Here is a 19,501-nt window from a genome sequence, read left to right as displayed (position 1 = left end):
TCCATCTCCGTGCCCGTGTGCCTCGCCCCCCGAAACTTTGTTCTTTCACCTCCTTCAAGCTCTGTACTGCTCTTATCATTGCCTGAAACTCGTAGCTATAGCGCTGATCACAAACCCTGGATCTTCTTCATCAATGTTCTCATTGGTGTGTTCATGCTCTTTGACGCTTGACTATCTCACGCCTGCTCATCAGACCCTTTGATTTGAGTCGAATAGGCAACCATTTGTGCATCATGCGCTGCCAAGAGTACATCCGTGGCAGAAGGAACTATCGCAGGCATTTCATAATGTCTAGCATAAGTCAAATCAAAATCTCTATTTGGCGTTGAAGCCAAACTATGTGGTACGCAAGAGTTAATTAAAAATGAAACACGACAACACCATCAAAGATGGCTCAAGTTATACGAATCCCGTCTCACATACGTGGATCCAATCCCCGACCTTCACCACGCCATTCGCAGTGAAAATCCCGTTGCACCCCATACAGGGTAACCTGGGCCGCCCGGGATCCAGGCCTCTTCTATGCTTCATTAAAACTTTTAATGGCACGGCCTTGTCACGTACACCCGTCTCGGGATGTACATTTGGCAGCTGCGAAAGTGATAGATAATCAGCAACCATTTTTGAAAGGAAATAGCATATTCGTACCACGCAACGAGTGCATTTACGCACAAGCCGAACGATTGGCGATACCCCGTCGACAGCTTCGTGATGGGAATCGATAGTGAATTCAGTGAGTATATCCTCGAAGAAAGGTGCGCCGGCTCCTTTAATCACTATGTTGGGGCGGAACCTGCAAGTGAAAATAAGATGAGCACAACGATCCGAAGTCGTACAAGCTCGGACCGAAAAGGGATGGGTTTACCTTTCTATCTGTAGAGTGTCGCTGGACCACTTTTCCTCTATGCCCTGCGTGCCCACCATCCCTCTGATATGCTCCTGCGCGGCCGCGACACTTTCCTCGGATACTATCAATAAAGGGTACCCATCCTGAAAATATGAGGGTGCATCTAGGTTGGGAAACCGTATAGTCGGCGGACAGATCCGCTGACGTGGGCCCTTCACAGCCAAGTGTACTGGCAACCCCATATATTCCGAAAGTATCTCTGAGGGTGACCTTCCTATGTTGGTCTGGCATACGTACCCCTCGATGTCATCCTTACCCCACAACGATATATTGAGACTAGAAAACACATGGTTAAGATAAAAGACATCGGGCCGCAGTGACACATAGCTGTACTCACTTTTCCCAATCCTGAAGTTCTTCCTCGGTGGGGTTTAATGGTACAGAGAAGGTCTCACAGCCCGACTCCTTTGGGAAAGACACCTCGAGCCGGCCAGCCTCTGAAGATGAGGCCGGAATGATGCGAGGGTGTATAAGAACCATCTGTATAGAATTATGCGTCTACTGGACTGCGGTGCTACTGACGGCATAGGACGTACCTTAGCCACATCTCGGGCAGTCACGACTGCGTTATTATGTGTCTTTATTATGCACCATCTACGATCATTCTACAGCACAGTCAACATTGATTATCAGAAACATATTTGATGCACTGACATCGAACCCTTCAAGAGTGTAATTTGCCTCTGGAACAGAAGTGCCCTTGCAGCTCTACAAAATCAACACTGCTAACCAAGCGGAAATCAGCGTCACACACCTTGATGGGGTGGATGAGAATCCTTGTTACACGTATATTTGACGTATCGAACTTCGAGTGATCTGGGGCAGCAGATCCGGCTTCTCCCTTGTCTGATCGACCAGCTAATCCTCAAAGAACAGATTAGATATTAATTCGAGCAACTGAAGGCACAAAGCGCGCGCCCCAACAACCTTCCAAAAATATACAGAAGCACTCAGGAACATGGCGCACCTACTGATTTTGATTTTGATCTCTGCGATAGAACTAGATAGGCAAAGGGCGCAAGGAGAAGGATGATCGAAATCCACAAGGTTTGCAACGTGGCACGACCGTGTTCCCAAATTGTTGGCAAGTCCACCATCGGTTTCATTTCGTTTATGGAGTTGGCTCTTGAAGGCTGTTGTCCTCGTTACGCCACAGCTGCTGGCCCTGTGAGGCCCTGCAATGTTCAATTGGCCAGGAATTCGGGTGAAAGTTGTATTGGGAGATGGGAAACAACCTTGGTAATTAAACAGCAAACCTGGCCAAAGACTCGGATGATTTCGCTGTAGTGTACGCAATGAAAGTACTGGTGGGAATAAGTGGAAAAACTCTCAGAGGACTGTCTCACGAGGGCCCATAATAAAGGCAGAACCGAGTCAGTCCTCCATTTCTTACAGGAAGTCATTAATCATTGCCATCTGACACATGATATCCCGGGATACTGCTACTGCCGAGCCACGGAGAGCCTCGGAAGTCGGGACGATATCATCAAGGTAAGATTATCACCGTCACGGTAATGAACGAAGTACACTGCGGCCAACTTGCTCCTATGCCACCGCGTCATGCAGCGCCAACGCGGAGATTCTCAGAGCTTCATAGTATAACCAAATTACGGACGTCTCTTCTTGAAAATGATGTGGTAGTAGACCGGTGTGCTGGCACCATGGCATATATATTTGATCCCTTTCAGGCTTTCAGCTCAACCTAGACCTGAAGCTTGAAGTTTCAAAAATCAGAGTCGGCGACACAGTGACACAATCGCATATACTTCAAACGTATTACCATGCACAATGCTACAATCTGATGGACGTACAACACCTTCATCTGCATAAACTTCCCCACTGCTCATTCAATCGTGCTATGCCGTTCTCAAAATGATGTGCACACCACTGTCCGTGCTGATGATGTCGCTGAACTCTCCGACCTGCAGACCAAATGCAGCGTCTTCAAACGGCTTCTGCATCTGACCCTTCGAGAAAGGCCCGAGATTTCCCTTCTGGGAATGTGACGAACAATCGGAATGAATATTCGCCAGTTCTTCGAACTTCTCCCGCGAGTTGCCAACCTGGGCCTGATATCCTCGGAGGATGTCAGTAGCCTCTTCCTTAGAGCGTGTAATATTCGCCTAGGAGTACACAATGTCAACATGGGTCCCTTTTCGGAAGGCAGATGTATGCACACCTCCTTCCAACTCGACGGTCGCCGACTGTCTTTGTGCTTTACCAACAAATGGCTCGCCGTGATTGTCCCAGCCCCTCCACTGCTACCGCCGCTCAGGTGCTGTGAACCGGGAAGAGACTTGATCTGATCCTCCGATAGTTCTGAGGGGGCATCCCAGCTTGATTGCTTGGTGGCAGCGTTAAAGTAGTATGGTATGCCCTTCGAGTTGGACATGCGAATTTCCCAGCCAGACGACTGGGTGGGAAGCAATGAGACAAGATCGTGGTTGAACGTAGTAACCTGTGGTTACTCACCATCACGAGATTTATCTGATGTGAGGAGGATGTGGCTTTTGTTGTGTTCGTGGTTCGATTGACGACTGAAACTGTGCTCATTTCAGCATTATGTAATGCACTGTTTTAGGACAAGAGTATGTAAAAACACAGTAGACTTCTGTCATACGGTGGGGCCCTATGGGCCCCTGTGTCTCAGGATTGGATTGGGAAGTCTGGGAGACAGAATGTTAGAGACTTGGCCGGTCTGGAACAACGTCTGGGCTAAAGTATGGGACACGACGGCAGCCAACAGCACTCCCAACGGAGTTTAAATCCCTTTCGACGTTTCGAACGGTCATGCCAATCAAATTAAATCAATCCTACCAACACGCCCGCCGCTGCCTAACATCTCGTTGCAATATGCATGTTCATGGACCGTGGACCGCCTCAACTCTGCCTACATCTCCTTGCCTGCCCGTTATTGAGGGGGAAAGTATATCAGGGCAGCCACGATGCTGACAATGTGTGGCTGAGGTTGGATGATGTCATCCTCGAGGAGGCCAGCGCATCGCGAGACCGATATATGACATAGCGGCGAGCTTGTTGTGTTGCCGCATAGCAACAAAAAGACTCCCAAACGTCCATGGAAGTAAGTCCTCGGTGCTGCTGTAGACAGTGCGCGAGAAACAACATCAGCTTTCATACTCCGCTTGGAGGTGCCGATGGGCCAGACTTACTTTGGCCCAGACTTTGTCTCTGGCTATGCCGCTATTTCAATCTCCCTGGGAGAGTACTTGCCTGAAAGGCTGAGAGTACTCATATTAATACTGGGCGAATTGCGGCGCAGTGAGAGTTCTATCCTTGGTCTGTCTAGACCGCAGTCATCGAATGATCAGAAGGACTAAGTATGACCGTGAGCCTTTCGGGCCTCACTCTTTTACCAACGACGCACGGGTTCTGCAGGAAGTCGATCCCGCCAGAACAGTGAGCAGATTTAACACATTCTCAAATAGGTCCTCAATCGCACACAGGTGGTAGACTTGGCTATGTCAGAGCTATCTAGATGTGTACGGCGTCGAGATGACTGGTGGAATCTATTTAAACGTCCGGAAACCCGCGCTCGGTGGGCTGCCGAAGCCCTCGGTGAGCCTATGACTGTACGAGCACCAGACCACAACCTCAAAGTCTGGCTGACTCCTAATCAGGTTGGCAAACCTGCTGATTTTTTTGAAGAGTTAATAATGCAGTTTCGTTTTGGGGTAGGTTGAATATGTTCTAGAGGAGTTGCAGGGCTATGCAAGCCTTCGCGACGTCGAGAATAATTGGCAGGCCCTCTTTTCTGGATATCAACAATAGGCGCTGGCATACTCACATGCTACCAGTCAGGTTTCCTGCTTTGAGCGCATTTGGGAGTCTCAAGCAATACTTGACAATTCAGCGCGCGCAAGCCTAAATTGTCAACTCTCTCGCTTTCTGAACACCCTTCCAGACAAACTGGCACGTCGCGAGGGAGACGAACTAACGCGCCGCATTATAGACCCATACCTGTACCCTCTCATTTATGGTCGGACGCTTGGTTACGACTCAGCCATGGAAGAGTCTCTTCGTCCTGAGCTAGTGCCCGACGTTACAGACGCGACCGGCACAGATTTTCTCTCCCAAAAATTTGCATGTTTGCCTTGCGACTTTATCATATCTCAGGACGGCACAGCAAAGGCTCTCTCGTATATAAACAACCTCCACCCTTGCTACTCTGCACTCTATTGCCAGTTCGAGGAGTTGCTCTCGAAATGTGTTCCAATGTTCGAGCACGTCCTCACGGACTTGCATGTAGACAACCCGACCAGAGTGCGAATACAAGGACCTTCGTCGGCAGAGTGGGAAGAACCGGAGCCTCCAGATTTCTCGCGCGATTCCTTGGATTGGTCCGCGTTTGAGAGTAAGAAGCGGCAGTGGATGATGCGCCGGTCGATTGGGCCTGACGTCCCGATCACTGGTTACCCAGGTGGGCTTGAAGAACGCGGAAGTATTGTGCAACTCAGGGGGAAGACCCTTCAAGTCATACATGACGTTTACGATATTTGCATTGTATGGTTCACTTTTCGCACCGTTGCCATTCCCTAAAATCGAATTCATTTAGAAACCAGGCGGCCCTGCATTTCAGGGCTCTCAATGGCGCGTGGAGGGCATGAAGAACGAACGTATCGTCGCCTGTGTCCTTTATAATTCATCAAGTGTATGTCATCTCTTGATTTGTCAAGCAAACCCTCAACCATTTTTAGGAGAATATTACCCACAACTCGATTGAATTTCGCATGGCTGTCAAAACACCGCCCGCGTTTCCCAAGACAGGATACCAGGACGTAACAATGAAGACTTGGGGTTTACAGGCAAGAAAACCTTGTCATCAGTATATTGGCGCTGTCCCAATTCACGAAGGACTATGCATCGCGTTTCCTAATATTTATCAATATCATATCACACCATTCTCATTGGCCGACCCGTCAAAGGAGGGTCACCAACGCATCATCGGGCTGTACTTGGTTGATCCAAGTATTGTGCCGCTGGCATCCACGCAGAGAGTCCCACCCCAACAGAAGACGTGGACAAAGTTAGGTCTCGAGAAGGGGACTCGTGGAATCTTTGCAGTGGAGCTCGTTGATAAAGTACTTGATGAAGTGGACGGACTCATGGATATGGATGAAGCCGTGAAATATAGGGAAAGGATGGTGAAGGAACGAACCAGGCTGTCAGTGTTGAATGATGTACAGCGCTTCAATATCCCATGCAACAGCTGATTATCAGGTAAGCTACAACGACAGGTATCCTAATAAGTTCGCTCTTGATCTTCTATATATCCGTGATTAGAAGTGTGTAGATAGACTCTAGTACCACTAAATTACTGTTGGGTATATCCTTGAGGGTTCATCGACTGCCAGTTCCATAAATCTCGGCACATAACCTCGAGAGGCTGCGGTGCCTTGAAGCCCAGCTCCCTTTCGGCCAGCGCAGGATCCGCAGTAAGATCAGGAACATCGCCGCGGCTATTCAGAATTTGTAAATAAGGGATGATTACTATAAACCAGAAATAAACTTGCCGTCTCCCAATGACCTCATATTTGAAATCGAATCCTGTAGCCTTGCGCATCGCCTCGACAATCTGGAGGACACTCATACCCTTTCCTTTCCCTAAATTGTAAGCCTTGTAGCGCGCATCATCAGGGCAGTTATCAAAGATAGCAGATTCAGGCGCAAGTGCGTCAAGAGCGAGTAAGTGTCCGGAGGCCAAATCAAGCACGTGGAGGTAGTCTCGGACGCAGGTACCATCCCTACAATCCTACATGAACACTGAACGTTGACGAATGGTATTGGATACACTCACGGAGTGGGGTAATCATTTCCGAACACTTGCAGAGTGGCAGCGTCTACACGTCCAATAGCCATATGTGCTAGCAAAGGTAACAAGTTCCCTGGGCGACCGCGGGGGTCCTCGCCTATCAATCCGGAGGGATGCGCACCTGCAGGACTGTATGCAAGTCAGTATCAGTATATATCAATAGACAAGAGCGTATCACTTGAAGTAGCGAAGTGAGATGGCACGCCATCTATTCGGTTCAGCTGTTGAAGGGGTGTTAGTGGGATCTCAGGTACAGCAAGGGACGCTTACCGTGGCATAAATCATCGATAACCATCTCAGACATGACTTTTGTCTTGCCGTAAGGGCTGTCTGCTTTAAGACGCGTCGTTTCGGGAATTGGGATCACAGGGGGTGTTCCGTAGACAGTAGCAGAAGATGAATAGACAATGCGAGTGCAGTCGAAGTCTGACATGGTCTGCAGCAACGATACCGTAGCAGCAACGTTGTTCGCATAGTACGTCAAGGGAATCTCAACAGACTCGCCGACCGCTTTGTACGCCTGAAAATTTTTATTCGGAACAATCCAACTTGCGTGAAAAAAACCAGTACTGACGGCAATGTGAACAACACCCCATATTCCACCCTTGCCATAGCGTTCAAAGATGCCCTTTATTTGCTCCGAGTTGGTCAAGTCGCACTGAAATACATCAATTTCTGTGCTCTCCTTGTCTGCCTCCGACGGGTTTTCGGGAAGTGTGTCTTGCGCAATTTGGGCTACACGAGTGAGCGACCCAGGGAATGAGTTGTGGTAGTTGTCGGCAGATATGACTTTGTATCTTCTTGTCTGCTGTAGAGCGTAGATGACATGTGAACCTGGATAATCGATAAAACTTTGCTCAAAACGCAAGCTGAACAAGTCGTGCCTCGAGATAATTACCAATGTAGCCAGCTCCACCAGTCACCAGGACACGCTGTAACGACAAAATATGAGCCTACCCGAAATATGAGATATGCAGTGAAAGTACGCACTCGCAAACCGGTGGATGTGGACATCGTCGAAGGTTGAAGAAAGCAGAATTTACGGAATGTTGGCAACCGACTTGCAATGTGAATTCATCCCGAAGTTTGGCTCTGAGACGCACGATCACGGCCGCGCCTCGGCAAGCACTGTTAGACTTTTCTAAGTGCATCATGGGCTAAATACGACAGGGAAAAATAAAAGGTACTAAGAAAGTTCTTGACAGCGAAATAGTACAATTAAGCCTTGCATGCATCCTCCCAATTCGTACTACGAAGCGAATTCCGAAATTTCGAATTGTCTTCTAGCCCATCACCGATCTTCCATCTTTACATCTCCTTCAGCATCCAATGGAATCCCTGCAGTCCCCGTGGCATCACCTGCCTTGCCGGCTTTGCGGTCCTCGTGCCCTTGCATGGTCGACAGAGAAGATACCATCTCTTCGGCCTTCTGCGTCTTCTGATTCTTTTCTCGTTCCTTCTCTATCTCTATCTCATTGGCAAGTAAAACAACATCTCCCGTACCGATCTTGCCAAAATGCTGCAGATATTGATCTCGTGCTGTACGCAATGCAAGCCATGACCAGCGTTGTCTGTTCTGTTCAAGCTTATCAGTGGGATCATGGAAGAATAACTGCATTTTGTACCTCTTCATATCGAGCTATCTGGTCATCAGTAAGAGAAGAGGCGGGTGGTGGAACAGAGATGGAGGGAGTTTCTGAGACTGAGGCCGCAGCTGAAGGAGTTGGTGTGGGTGCTGCTATCGTTGAGGACGGCGGTGCGAGAGTGATTGGGGGACGAGCAGGACTCGATGCGCCCGCTTCTAGGAATGACTTTACTGGGGATGAGCCAGGTTTTGGGGGTAGGGATGGATGCAAGGGCGAGCTGGAGATACTGGGTGTCGATAGCAAAGCAGAGAACGAAGCTGCTGGCAGTTCCACTTTGGATGGTTCTGCTGGTGTCGATGCGGGAGCTGGTGTCTCTTGCCGTGCACTGGACTCTTGTAAAGCAGCTGCCTTGGCTCGCGCTTGAGCCAAGCGTTCAGCATTCTTCACAAGCTGCTTTCTGCGCATGTCAATGCGAGCATCTTCTTGCTTGACTTTCTTCACGAAATCCTTGACATCACCCGGCCTGCCCGGTCAGTCAGTATGAGGTCATTGGATAGATGTGAAATCCTTACTGGAAGGGATTCTGCAGGTCAGACAGATCCCTGTACCCCATCTCCCATATCTCAGTCAGCGACTCAGATCCTAGGTTCCACTTCCACGACTCAGGAGCCTTCTTTCTATTCGACCGAGCTTCCCTCGTGGCTTCTTCCATCCCTACCTTTCTGCCACCCACTTCAGCCGACCATGGCTCCCTATCAAAAGGTGCGCAAAGGTCATTCTTCCACTTCACCCAGTTCTTTTCCCGGTCAAGAATAACATTCACAGTATCGGCAAATGTAGGACCGTTTGGAGCGGTGGACCGCAGCTCCGCAGACACCTTTGTGATGGTGTCATGGACCCACTGCGCATCTGCAGATTCGAGCGTGAAGTCCATTTGGAGAGATCTATTCCTGGGCGTGGACCACACAGCCTTTGCGACTTTAGTGAACGATAATAGATGATGAAGGAGGATAAGGAGTTGGAACAGAACTTGTCGACGAAAATGGGTATCCGCAATCTACGAAACTTTAGTGATCTGCATGTTTGAGAAAGCGGATAAATACCTCTAGATTGAGAAGGTCTGGACTTGTCAAGAACTTTGCGAAGAAGTATTCGCTATTATTACTCGTTTCACCCAACTCTGGTTCTCGTTTGCGTTTTAGGTTGTTGCTTGTACCACTGGTGCCTCTATTGCCCATCATGGCGCGCTCCTTCGTGGTCGCCTCCTTGATGACAGGTAGAACCTTGTCCACAGCATCCTTAAATTCTCCGAATGTATTGGGAAAAGCAAACAATGGGGGTCGGGAGAAAGGCAGTTGCAGGGACCAGAACGTAGTGTAGAAACCTGAGAATGACGTGAGGCACAGAACATCATGACAGAGTTCTAACCTACCGTCCTTATCTTTAGAATCTGCAGATTCCTTCTTTCCAGCGTCTACCTCCATTTTTTGGCTGTCTTCAAGGCCCCTCCCTGCCTCCACATATTCGTCCTTTTTCTCAACGTCCTTGACACCTTCCCACATGGGCCCATACTCTCCTCGCAAATTGACACCACTTCTTTCACCCAGAGGGAAAACGCCACTCAGAAAGGTCAATATACGACCACAAAATATCGTCGTAGAGCCCATCTTTGAAAGGCGACGCAGAAGATCATTGAGGGTGCGCAGTAGTATGAGCGCCTTGCCCTTCTGCGGGACCATGTCCTTGGTGAGTCGAGAAGCACTTGACTCGATCCAAGAGAATATTTGTGAGCAAGACGTGATAGTCTGTGTTTCGAGAAGATCCTGAAGGACAGTAAAAGGGAAGGTTGCCTCGCAAACATCTGTTACGGAGTAAGCACTTCATATACAAACTGTAGTCAGAGACCACAAACCGTGTTCAGTGAATGTCAACACCAAGTCGAGTCTGTCGCGGAGACCGTTATAGTACGAGGTGCTGTCGCACTTCAATGCACTACCCTCAGTTGCCTACAAAAGTATTGATCAGGAACGATGAAAACCAAGAAAGCAAGCACGTACTGCTAAGGTGAACACCTCATTCTTAAGGAGGAACTCCCATTGACTTTTGACGTTGTCTGCAGAAGACTTGCCTTGAAACTTCTCGACCTCTTTTCCTACTAGTTCATGCAATGATTTCTGATCAAATGGACGTTGGGGGAAAGATTTGAGCAATGACTGAACACTCTGCGTTTGTGAGTTCATTGAGGTCGTTGGAACGAAAGTTCTTGCCGAGATGCCGTTTGTCGAAACTAAGTTTAGCCTTTATGTGGCGTTCAGTGAACGTTCACACGAGAAAGAGTCGATTGGTTTGAATTGTCTTAAGGTTCGAACAGGATAACTGTCCTAACTAAATGTTATTCAAGGGGGGGGGGGGGATGAAAATCAACTACCCTACAAGTAAATACGCGATGGCTTATATACTGAAGGGTAAGAAAGTCAGGGACTAAAGGAGAATGAAACTAAATGAGTAACTAGAGAGAATGATAAAGTCTAATATTCGGTTGCTACCGTCGACGTATCGTCGACAGCTTTTGACGAGCGTTACATACGCCCTCCAGGTCCTCTAAGCGAGAGGACCTGTCTTCAGGTGATGCGAGTTCCTTAGGTTCGCGGGGAGGGTCCCAAGGAGGCGAACGCAGCTATGAGAAGCATGAGGATGAGCACATTGACTAACAATGAGCAAACAGGAAGGATTCTACCGAGAACATCTTCGGTAGTGACTCCAGGCATATGGCCAGCCTGCTCGAGGTCGAGCTGCTCAGCAGCTGCGATTATGTCCTCGACGTCACGTCCGGGGTCGACTGCAGGAGGCGTGGGGATAGGAGTAGGTGTGAGGATAACAGATGCGTTGCTGGATACCTCAGCAATCAGCTGAGCAGCCGGGGTAAGTGCAGAACGGTTGCTTGGGACGGAGCTGGCGCGCGATGCGCGGCGATGAGGAGGGGACTGTGCGCGGCGTACTCGGCGTGGTGGTTCTTCAGGTGGTGTGTGAGCACGAGGACCACGCCGGTGATCCAGCGATAGGTTACGGGTACGAGGGTAGTACCTTTCGTAGGAGCGTTGGGCGCGCTCGGCGCGCACCAGCGCGTCAAAGGCGTGGGACTCCTTCCTAGTAGCCAATTCCTTGGCCTGTGCCTCAGCACGGAAGAAGCACGTGAACGCGCCAAGGGCGTCAGAGTCGTGCTCACGCTGTTGAGGAGGGCGGACACGCCCTCCTCTCCCTCTATGGTAACGTCCGGGACGTCCTCGACCAGGCCGAGTTGGCCTGGGAGCATCAGCATAGTTGCTGGGCTCGATCCCGTCGAGTGGCGCGTCAACGAGCATGTCGTTAGTGCGTGCTGGGAGAGCGGTGGAGGACATTGGGGAGTCTGGGCGAGGAGTATGGCTTTGGGGGCCCTGCAAGCCCGTTAAATAGGCATCTTGCAGCCCGCTTAAGCGAGAGACGGATGCAAAATCGTCGACCATTCGGTCGACGATACCAAAAACAGACTGCCGGGCCGCAGAAAATTGATCTATGGTGCTGACGGGGATAGTGGTTGATGGCGTGCTAATTTTCTTTGGCAGGTGTGCGATCCCGGGGACGCCGAGAGCCTCAAGGTATTGAGACAAGGCCTCCAGACGGGAGACTTGGTGGTAAGGGAACCAGACTTTGTCTCCGGTGGAGTATTCGACCTCGAAGAGAGCGTCCGGTCCAGCTCCATGGTGGTCAGTGACCTTGGTCACTGACCATTCCTCCAGGTGTCCAATATCGGACACCTGGTCAAGCTGTCGTCCAGGGAATCGCCTATCGTCGTTTGGCACGTGGAGACGCAGTAGGTGCGCGTGAAAGGAGGGGTGGAGGCCACGTTGCTTCAACTGAGCAGGGAGGTCCAGTAGGAACGCGTTGTTCTTGTAGTCTTCCAGTATTCTGTAAGGACCAATGTATTTTGGCGCCAGCTTGCGCGCACGGCCCTTGGGCAACGATAAGTTTTCAGTAGATAGGTACACTAGATCTCCCTTAACGAAGGGAGACTCAGTACGACGACGGTTAGCGTTAGTGGTGCTCTTCACGCGAGCTGCTATAATGGAGTCATGCGCGTCCATAATCGCGTCTTTCATCTTCTGCGCGAAGACTCTTACTCCAGGGAATTCAGAGTTAGTGTTCCAAATTAGGGGAGGAGGTAGTCTACCGTAGTTTAGAACAAACGGAGGGTACTTCGTGGTTTCGGAGCATGCTGAATTAATCGCGAATTCAATTGTGGGGAGCTTGATAGCCCAGTCCCGTTGATTCGGCGAAACGACCTGCCGCAGCATTTGCGTTATGGTGCGGTTCGCACGTTCGGTGGCACCGTCAGATTGAGGGTGAAACGATGTCGACATACGTAGCTCAACACCCGTAAGTTGGTGAAAGCGCTGCCAGAAAGTGCTGGTGAATAGCGTGTCCCGGTCACTAACGATGTTGGAGGGCATACCGTGATGCTTGTACACCAGATTGAACATGACTTCGGCGATATCTTTCGCGCGGTAGGTTTGCTTCGTTGGAGCTAGATGTACCATAGACGTTAGATGGTCAATAGCTACAAGTATCATGTCAAACACGCCTTGTAGGGTTTTGGACTCAGGGAGCGGTCCAACAAAGTCAATTCCAACAGTCTGCCAAGGACGCGTTGGGACTTCGAGAGTTTCTAGCAGACCGTACGGTTGGTGATTCGACGGTTTGGACACCTGACATGTTGGACATGACTCACAGAAGGCTTGAACGTCCGCGGTTATCCCCTTCCACCATACATTTTCGCGGAGGTATAGTAAAGTTTTGGATGGGCCTAGGTGCGCCAGTATGGAGTGAGCATGAGATATAACTAATTCTCTTACTCGCCGTTGCGCAATCTTAATGTCCGGTATGCACAAGATACGTTTTCCCTTGTCTCTAAGGAAAATCCGGCCGTTACTGACTTCAAAGTTCTTATACGCGGATGGGCTGCTTAAAATCTTCGCAAAGAAGGGGTCCTCCCCGTATTTATTGGTGATCCGTTCGTGAATGTCCGTATTAGGGTCGCCAATAGCTATGACTTCCGTCAGAAGAGGAGGGGACATGGGCAATAGCGTTGGTGCAACGTTGGCGTCAACTTCGGTTTGTGGGTCCTTGTTTGTCTGGGTCCCATTGCTTATGTCAGGTGAGGTGATGTCACTTGATTCCGGTTGCTGAGTTCTGACATCATTGCTTAGGTCAGCTTGTTGTAGGTCCTTGTTTGTCACACGGTGCGCTGTGTTTTGTTTGTCTAAGTCTTTCTTGGGTGCTGTCACCTTTCCGCCCTCCAGTGATTCTGGAGGGGGTTTACTCACTCGCAGGATCACTTTCTTTATTTTGGTGACTGGTGCTTCCCTCACTTCCGTGATATCCCGGTCTACCGGGTGAGGAATTTCCAAGGTGGAGGTGTGTTGCCTCGAGTTGGCTACCAGGTACGTTAGTTCAGGTTTCGCGTCCTTTTTGCCTTGCGTAGTGGCAACTTCGCTGACACCTTTGATCGTTAGTTCAGGTTTCGCGCCCTTCCTGCCTGGTTCGATGGCGACTTCGCTGACCTGGCTGGACGGTAGTTCAGGTTTCGCGCCCTTTGTGTCTTGGGCAGTGTTGGTCTTGCTGACTACCTTGAACGTTAGTTCAGGTTTCGCGCCCTTTGTGCCTTGCGCAGTGGCAACCTTGCTAACCTCCCTGAACGTTAGTTCAGGTTTCGCGCCCTTTGTGCCTTGGGCATTGCTAACCTTTCTGACCGGTAGTTCAGGTTTCGCGCCCTTTTTGCCTTGGGGCTTGGCCATCTTCATTGGGGCCACTTCGTCCATGCCTATCTGCTTGGGCAATCGCGCTGCAATGCGAGTAGATCGTCGTTCTTCCGTCGCTCCAAGGAAGAGTGGTGTACCAGTGTAGACCGGGGCGGTGACAAAGTTCAGTAGGAGTGTGCGTGGTACGTCCTCTTCCTCGACACTCACATACTCACTAGCGGCTCTAACGGTTCCCTTAGGTTCATTGCTATACATTCTGGACAGTGCGTCTGCTAAGGTATTGTCTTTCCCTGGTAGGTACTTTATACTGAAGTCAAACTCGCTTAGGGCCTCCAGCCAGCGCGCCTGCCTTGGCGAGAGTTTGCTTTGGGTGGTAATCCACTCAAGGCCTTTGTGATCCGTGAAGATGCGGAACGGTACGCCTATCAGTAAGTGACGGAATCTCTTGAGGGATTCTACAATTGCTAATAACTCCTGTTCATGCACTGGATAGTTCTGCTGGGCGGAATTGAACTTCCCAGACCAGAATGCTACTATGTCAGCACCTGGCAGGGGTTCGCCTTGCGAGAGGACGCCGCTCGCCCCGGTGAATGACGCGTCCGTAACAAGGTTAACTAGGGAGGTGCTGTTGATAGCCTTAGGTAAGTCGAGAGCTTTCCGGCGGGTGTCACGATGGGCATTGACGCATGCGCGGACTAGATCGAATGCACGCTGATCCGTGGGAGTCCAATCCCATCGCGTCAACCGTGCAGCTACCTTAGAAAGGTGCTGCATATGCACCCGGACACCTTCACATCCGGCAGCAAGATACCCCACTGAGCCAATGAACTGCATGAGCAGTTCTTTGGAAGTGGGGGTCTTCCAGTGGAGGATTTTGTCGACCTTGTGAGGATCGAGACGGATTCCCCCGTCATCTATGACGTGGCCAAGAATCGTAAGTTCAGTCTTAAAGAATTGTAGTTTGTGTTCACTTAGGAAGAAGTGGTTGTCGCGCAGGGTGTCAATAACCGTCTTAACGTGCCGGACGTGGTCCTCTGGTGAGTCCGAATAGATTACTATATCGTCTAAATAGACGTCCATGAATATTCCTAGGTGGGGACCGAAGATATGGTTCATCAGCGATTGGTAAGTCGCTCCAGCGTTACAATCTCCTATTTGCATAACGTGACTGATCATCGTCCCATCAGGCGTCGCGAATAGCGACTTATGCACGTCAGTAGGTACGATACGGATTTGCTCGTATGCGTCCTTACCATCAAGAAGGGAGCGATACGGGTGCGATGCTACGTTGCGCAATATAGTATCTATGTCCGGGAGTGGTGACGCGAGCTTTCGCGTGTTCGCGTTGCGTTGCCTGGTGTCGAGGACGGTGCGTAAACGCAGTTCATTGTCTTTGGAGGTCTTTTTCATCATGATCATAGGTACAGCGTTAGTACCACTAAAGAACTCCCACCTGCCCGTCCGGATATAGTCGTCTCGCTTGGACCTCCAGAGTGGGCGCAGTGCCTCTGGGCATTTAGATTGACGCCAAGAATAAACTTGGTCTTCGTTGATGAGGGGTATGACGTGGTTTATCGCGCGCAGCGGAGGTAAGGGTGTCTCAATGGCTTCCTTACAAATATCCTTGGCGTACTCACGCAGTTCTTTCGAGTAGGCTTCAATTTGGTCTGAGGACAGGCTCATCCCCTTCAGCTCGAGGACCTGGGTCTGCGACCCACGTATGGGCAACGGCTCCAGGCTACGGATCTTAATTTCCGGGGGGTTGAATCCCAGCAACACTTGATGCTGGAATAAGAACGGCATCCCCAGGATGACATCATAAGATTCGAGGTTGGCTATATCGAAGGTACGTAGGCCCTTAATGTCTTGGTATGTTAACTCAACGCAGGTAGTAGCTTTCACAGCACTCCTGGATCCGGACACAGCGAGTTGCAAGGGGATAGGCTTATCCAGTAAGTCATATTTTAGTTTGAGTTGGTCTACTACAGTACTTGACACGAAGTCCGTTAGAGACCCGGAGTCCAGCAGTGCGCGACAGGGTTTACCGTTTAGCAGGACGACCACGACCAGGGATCTCGGAAGGATCCTCGTGGAGTTCTTCGGGCGCGCCGATTGACGCTGTAGGGATTGTAAGTCCGGTAAGTCAGCTTTTGTACGGGAAGTCATCCCACAGTAAAGCTCACCTCCAACGTCAGACTCGTCCCCTTCGCTGGACTCGCAACTTAGTAGTCCGGGGAGGTCGTCTTCCTCACCATCACTGCTTTCGCAGTCAGTTGTGACCCAAGAGGACTCGTTATCGCCCTCGTCGTCGTTTGCGGGTGTTTCGGGCGCGGTAGAAGTTTGGCCGAACCAGGTAGGTTTGAAGGATGTCTTCGTCTTCACAAGATACTGATAGTTATGTAGCTTCATATCGGTTAGCCACGACACTATGTCAAAGCCGGGATCCCTCAATTGTGAGTAATAGACAATGTATTCGTCATAATTGTGCCTGTCTGACAGTAAGTATGTCTCAGGGCCACCCCAAGTAGTGAGGCAGAATCGGTCCGGTCCGAACGGATCATACAACGGATCAACGAGCTCGTCCGTGGGGAACGGTACTGCCAGTTTCAGCTTGGCTATAGCTTGGTGCGTGACCAGTAAGTGATCACTAATCCCAGGTTCTACTAATGGGTTCACAGACTTAGGTATTTCTATGGCGAATCCATACAGTCCTTGCGCGTTACCTTCATCGATAGCGGCTGATCGGATGTCTGCGGGGGTTACCCCAACAGCGTTGGATCTGAGTGTGCCAATTCTGGGCGCATTGTGAGGAGGTAGGCGGTGTCTTTTGGGACAGTCTTTAGCTAAGTGGCCTGTCTGCTCACATTCAAAGCACTGATTTAGGTCTCTTAATTTGCGTATAGTGTCAGCGCTTTTGCCTGTCCGGGGGCTTCTGTGAGGCTCGCGAGGCCGTTTCTCTGATCCAGGACGTCTATCACGTTGATGGCTCCTGTGCAGAGACGGGTTCACTGAGTTCGCAGAAAGTGAATGGGTGCGGTGCCTCCTATCACGCCTACGGGAGTGATGGTCTGGCCTGACGCTGCTGCTGCCTTGAGCTGCTAGGCCTGCAGCTAGAGTTGGTGTCAACGCTAAAAGTACGCTAGGGTCTTTAGCGTTCTCAAGGAATGCTCTCTCGGTGCGTAGAGCTTTTCGCTCGATCGTGTCCATACTAACGGTGTTAGGGTCGTAACCCTTATCTACTAACGAAGCCTTGATAAATGGCTTACAGTTCATCCAGAACTGGCGTACGAGCTCCCTCTCGTCAACGTCACCTGTCGTATCGGCGATGTTTCGGAGGCGTCGTATGTAGTCCTGCACTCCTTGTTTCCCTTCCTGACGACATTCTAGGAACTTCTGACGTTGCATCATCCTGAAGTCCGTTGGGAAGGAATAATCGAACAATTGTTCAAAGAAGTCGGTAAGCGTATATTTCTTTTTAAGATCAAGGACATCGCGCTCATAGAATCGATAGGCATTTCCCCCCAGATACTTGCCAATCATGCTAATAGTTTGTTTGGTGGAGAGTCTGGCTCTGTCCCGCCATTCCCTTACTTCGCGGACCCACTTCTTAAAAGTGGACGCGTTAGCTTCCCCATTGTAAGTAAACGGGGGTTCATGCTTTAAGAAGCCTTGCTGATATTTTAGCAGGTTCAAATTGGACCTATGCTTGCGACGGGCCTTTCGTTTGAGGCGCTTGGTGTCCTCAGAGTCGCTGCTATGGTCTGATTCTGGCTCCATTTGCAGCAGCTTCACGTTGAATTCATCCGAGGATTCCTCCTCTGAGTCTGCACCGGTAATGAACTTGGGAGGTGTCCTCGATTTCCTCTTGTCTTTGCGTAGCTGCTTATCACGCGTAAGTGTCTTCAATCTTTTCTTGTCCTTGCTGGTGTGCCTCATTTCTTCGTTGGCAGATTCAGTGGATGACCGGTCGTCGTCAGAACCAGGTCCCGACGGCGAGTCTGACGAGTCAGGATCACTGGGGTCACCACCAACTATAGCGCGTTTGACCGAGCTTTTGTCTGGGAGGAGGGAAGACGCCCTCCAGAACCTGGTGTTCTCTTTGACAGGTCTATCAGTAGGTTCTCTTATGCTTGGTGAGTCATCGTTTATCACCGTTGCGTGACGTCGTTCATTCAAGTTCGCAGCATTCTCTAATGGGGGAACTGGCGCTGAAGGTGCGCTGTCTGGGGGCGGATCTGGAAGAGGCGCGCGTTGCGCCTCTCGGATCAGCTTCTGCGCCATTTCTTCCCTAGACTGTGCCTCGATAACCAGCCTCTCGAGCTCCTTGACACGGTCGAGTAAGTCGTCGACTTCCTCACACTTTTGCGCGTAATCTTCTTTGGCAGATTTTCTAAAACCTTTAAGTGCAAAGTTTTGGATCCTAATGGATCCTGCTCGGTTATCGTCATCCCATAGACGACGGAGGGATTCATCGGACTCGTTCTCCCCTGGCCGGTTGAGCTCTGCCATCTCCTCATCAAAGTCTGTCCAGTCGAGCAGGTGATCCGTCAGTGATCTGAGTTTAGGTTGGTTGCTTTCTTTACTTTTCTCAGAGCTATCTTTACTGATTTCGGGTTTACTTTCACTAGCCGTTGGACTGGGCTTTAGTACGGGGAACTCAGGTACGTCTCCTAGTTCGTCGTCGTCGGTTACCTCTGACCAATCGAAGACGGCTTGCAGGCGTGGTACATTATCACTATCGGGCGATGTGAAGGTACGTAATCGCCCAATTATAGGGCCACCAGGAGGTATCTCGCTGACTGGTGCTACAGGACCCTCGTCACTATGTGTGGTACGGATGGTGGCGGCTCCTGCGTTGACCAGCAACGGGGCTCTGCTCTGGGCGGGGCTGCTCACAGCGTCCTTCGCCTGGGTGGACTCAGTGTCCACCTCGTTCAGGTCGCGTGGACCGAACCTGGAGGGAAGCTCAGCCATTGGGCTGTCATTCCCATCGTCTCCAGAAACAGGGTTACTGTTTCGAGACCTCGCGCCGTCTTGCTCGTGGGCGCGGCCATCAACGCTCACGTTCCTCGAGGAACGTGGGGAGGCAATTTCTAGTGCACTAGTAGGCATTTCCTTTTCTTGACGATATCGTTGGGGTGGGGGAGAGTTTTTGTGTGTTAACAAGAGTCGAAGTTTTGGAGGGTGATCAAGCCTCTTAGACAACGACTATAGCGGAATAGATTTTAGATTTGAAGGCAGTTAAAAATATGTGGCGTTCAGTGAACGTTCACACGAGAAAGAGTCGATTGGTTTGAATTGTCTTAAGGTTCGAACAGGATAACTGTCCTAACTAAATGTTATTCAAGGGGGGGGGGGGGGGATGAAAATCAACTACCCTACA

The 19,501-nt window shown here is 50.3% G+C and overlaps 4 protein-coding genes across 4 annotated transcripts; 1 reads left to right on the top strand and 3 right to left on the bottom strand.

Annotated features, from left to right (window-relative positions):
• Positions 1-48: 48 nt before the first annotated feature.
• Positions 49-2,291, bottom strand: F5891DRAFT_1011479 (MOSC N-terminal beta barrel domain-containing protein). The gene is made up of 9 exons (XM_041360667.1): positions 1,875-2,291; positions 1,662-1,765; positions 1,562-1,615; positions 1,444-1,512; positions 1,245-1,387; positions 866-1,183; positions 649-793; positions 218-591; positions 49-146 (listed from the first exon to the last, which is right to left on the bottom strand). Exons 1-8 carry the CDS (start codon positions 2,011-2,013, stop codon positions 400-402), a joined length of 1,164 nt encoding a protein of 387 aa, XP_041230087.1. The 5' UTR covers positions 2,014-2,291; the 3' UTR covers positions 49-146; positions 218-399.
• A 397-nt stretch (positions 2,292-2,688) lies between these two features.
• On the bottom strand, positions 2,689-3,612 carry F5891DRAFT_746199 (uncharacterized protein). The gene is made up of 3 exons (XM_041373071.1): positions 3,380-3,612; positions 3,087-3,320; positions 2,689-3,030 (listed from the first exon to the last, which is right to left on the bottom strand). Exons 1-3 carry the CDS (start codon positions 3,458-3,460, stop codon positions 2,764-2,766), a joined length of 582 nt encoding a protein of 193 aa, XP_041230086.1. The 5' UTR covers positions 3,461-3,612; the 3' UTR covers positions 2,689-2,763.
• A 765-nt stretch (positions 3,613-4,377) lies between these two features.
• F5891DRAFT_945133 (uncharacterized protein) lies at positions 4,378-6,138 on the top strand (the record flags this gene model as incomplete). Its single annotated transcript, XM_041374605.1, has 5 exons — positions 4,378-4,545; positions 4,604-4,651; positions 4,697-5,428; positions 5,481-5,576; positions 5,623-6,138. Coding segments are annotated over 5 exons (1,560 nt in total), but the record flags the coding sequence as incomplete, so codon positions are not given.
• Positions 6,139-6,239: 101 nt separating this feature from the next.
• Positions 6,240-10,563, bottom strand: F5891DRAFT_1126349 (THO complex subunit 1 transcription elongation factor-domain-containing protein; the record flags this gene model as incomplete). The annotated part of the gene is made up of 13 exons (XM_041364083.1): positions 6,240-6,384; positions 6,439-6,669; positions 6,723-6,866; positions 6,916-6,958; positions 7,008-7,257; positions 7,312-7,571; positions 7,636-7,669; positions 8,152-8,313; positions 8,363-8,846; positions 8,896-9,380; positions 9,427-10,184; positions 10,236-10,329; positions 10,381-10,563. The coding sequence occupies 13 exons, from the start codon at positions 10,561-10,563 to the stop codon at positions 6,240-6,242; spliced, it is 3,273 nt and encodes a 1,090-aa protein (XP_041230084.1).
• Between the last annotated feature and the right edge of the window lie 8,938 nt (positions 10,564-19,501).

Source organism: Suillus fuscotomentosus, assembly GCF_016647785.1.
Source record: "Suillus fuscotomentosus strain FC203 chromosome Unknown F5891scaffold_9, whole genome shotgun sequence".
Lineage (NCBI taxonomy): Eukaryota > Fungi > Basidiomycota > Agaricomycetes > Boletales > Suillaceae > Suillus > Suillus fuscotomentosus.
This window is presented reverse-complemented; position numbering and strand designations above follow the sequence as displayed.

Coding starts and splice junctions, on each gene's coding strand:
- F5891DRAFT_1011479 (XM_041360667.1), bottom strand. CDS start 2,013: ATGAAACCGATGGTGGACTTGCCAACAATTTGGGAACACGGTCGTGCC. Junction 1,388..1,443: donor CTGCCCGAGATGTGGCTAAG/GTACGTCCTATG, acceptor AATTCTATACAG/ATGGTTCTTATACACCCTCG. Junction 1,184..1,244: donor GAACTTCAGGATTGGGAAAA/GTGAGTACAGCT, acceptor TGTGTTTTCTAG/TCTCAATATATCGTTGTGGG.
- F5891DRAFT_746199 (XM_041373071.1), bottom strand. CDS start 3,460: ATGAGCACAGTTTCAGTCGTCAATCGAACCACGAACACAACAAAAGCC. Junction 3,321..3,379: donor ATCAGATAAATCTCGTGATG/GTGAGTAACCAC, acceptor CTTCCCACCCAG/TCGTCTGGCTGGGAAATTCG. Junction 3,031..3,086: donor GACCGTCGAGTTGGAAGGAG/GTGTGCATACAT, acceptor GTGTACTCCTAG/GCGAATATTACACGCTCTAA.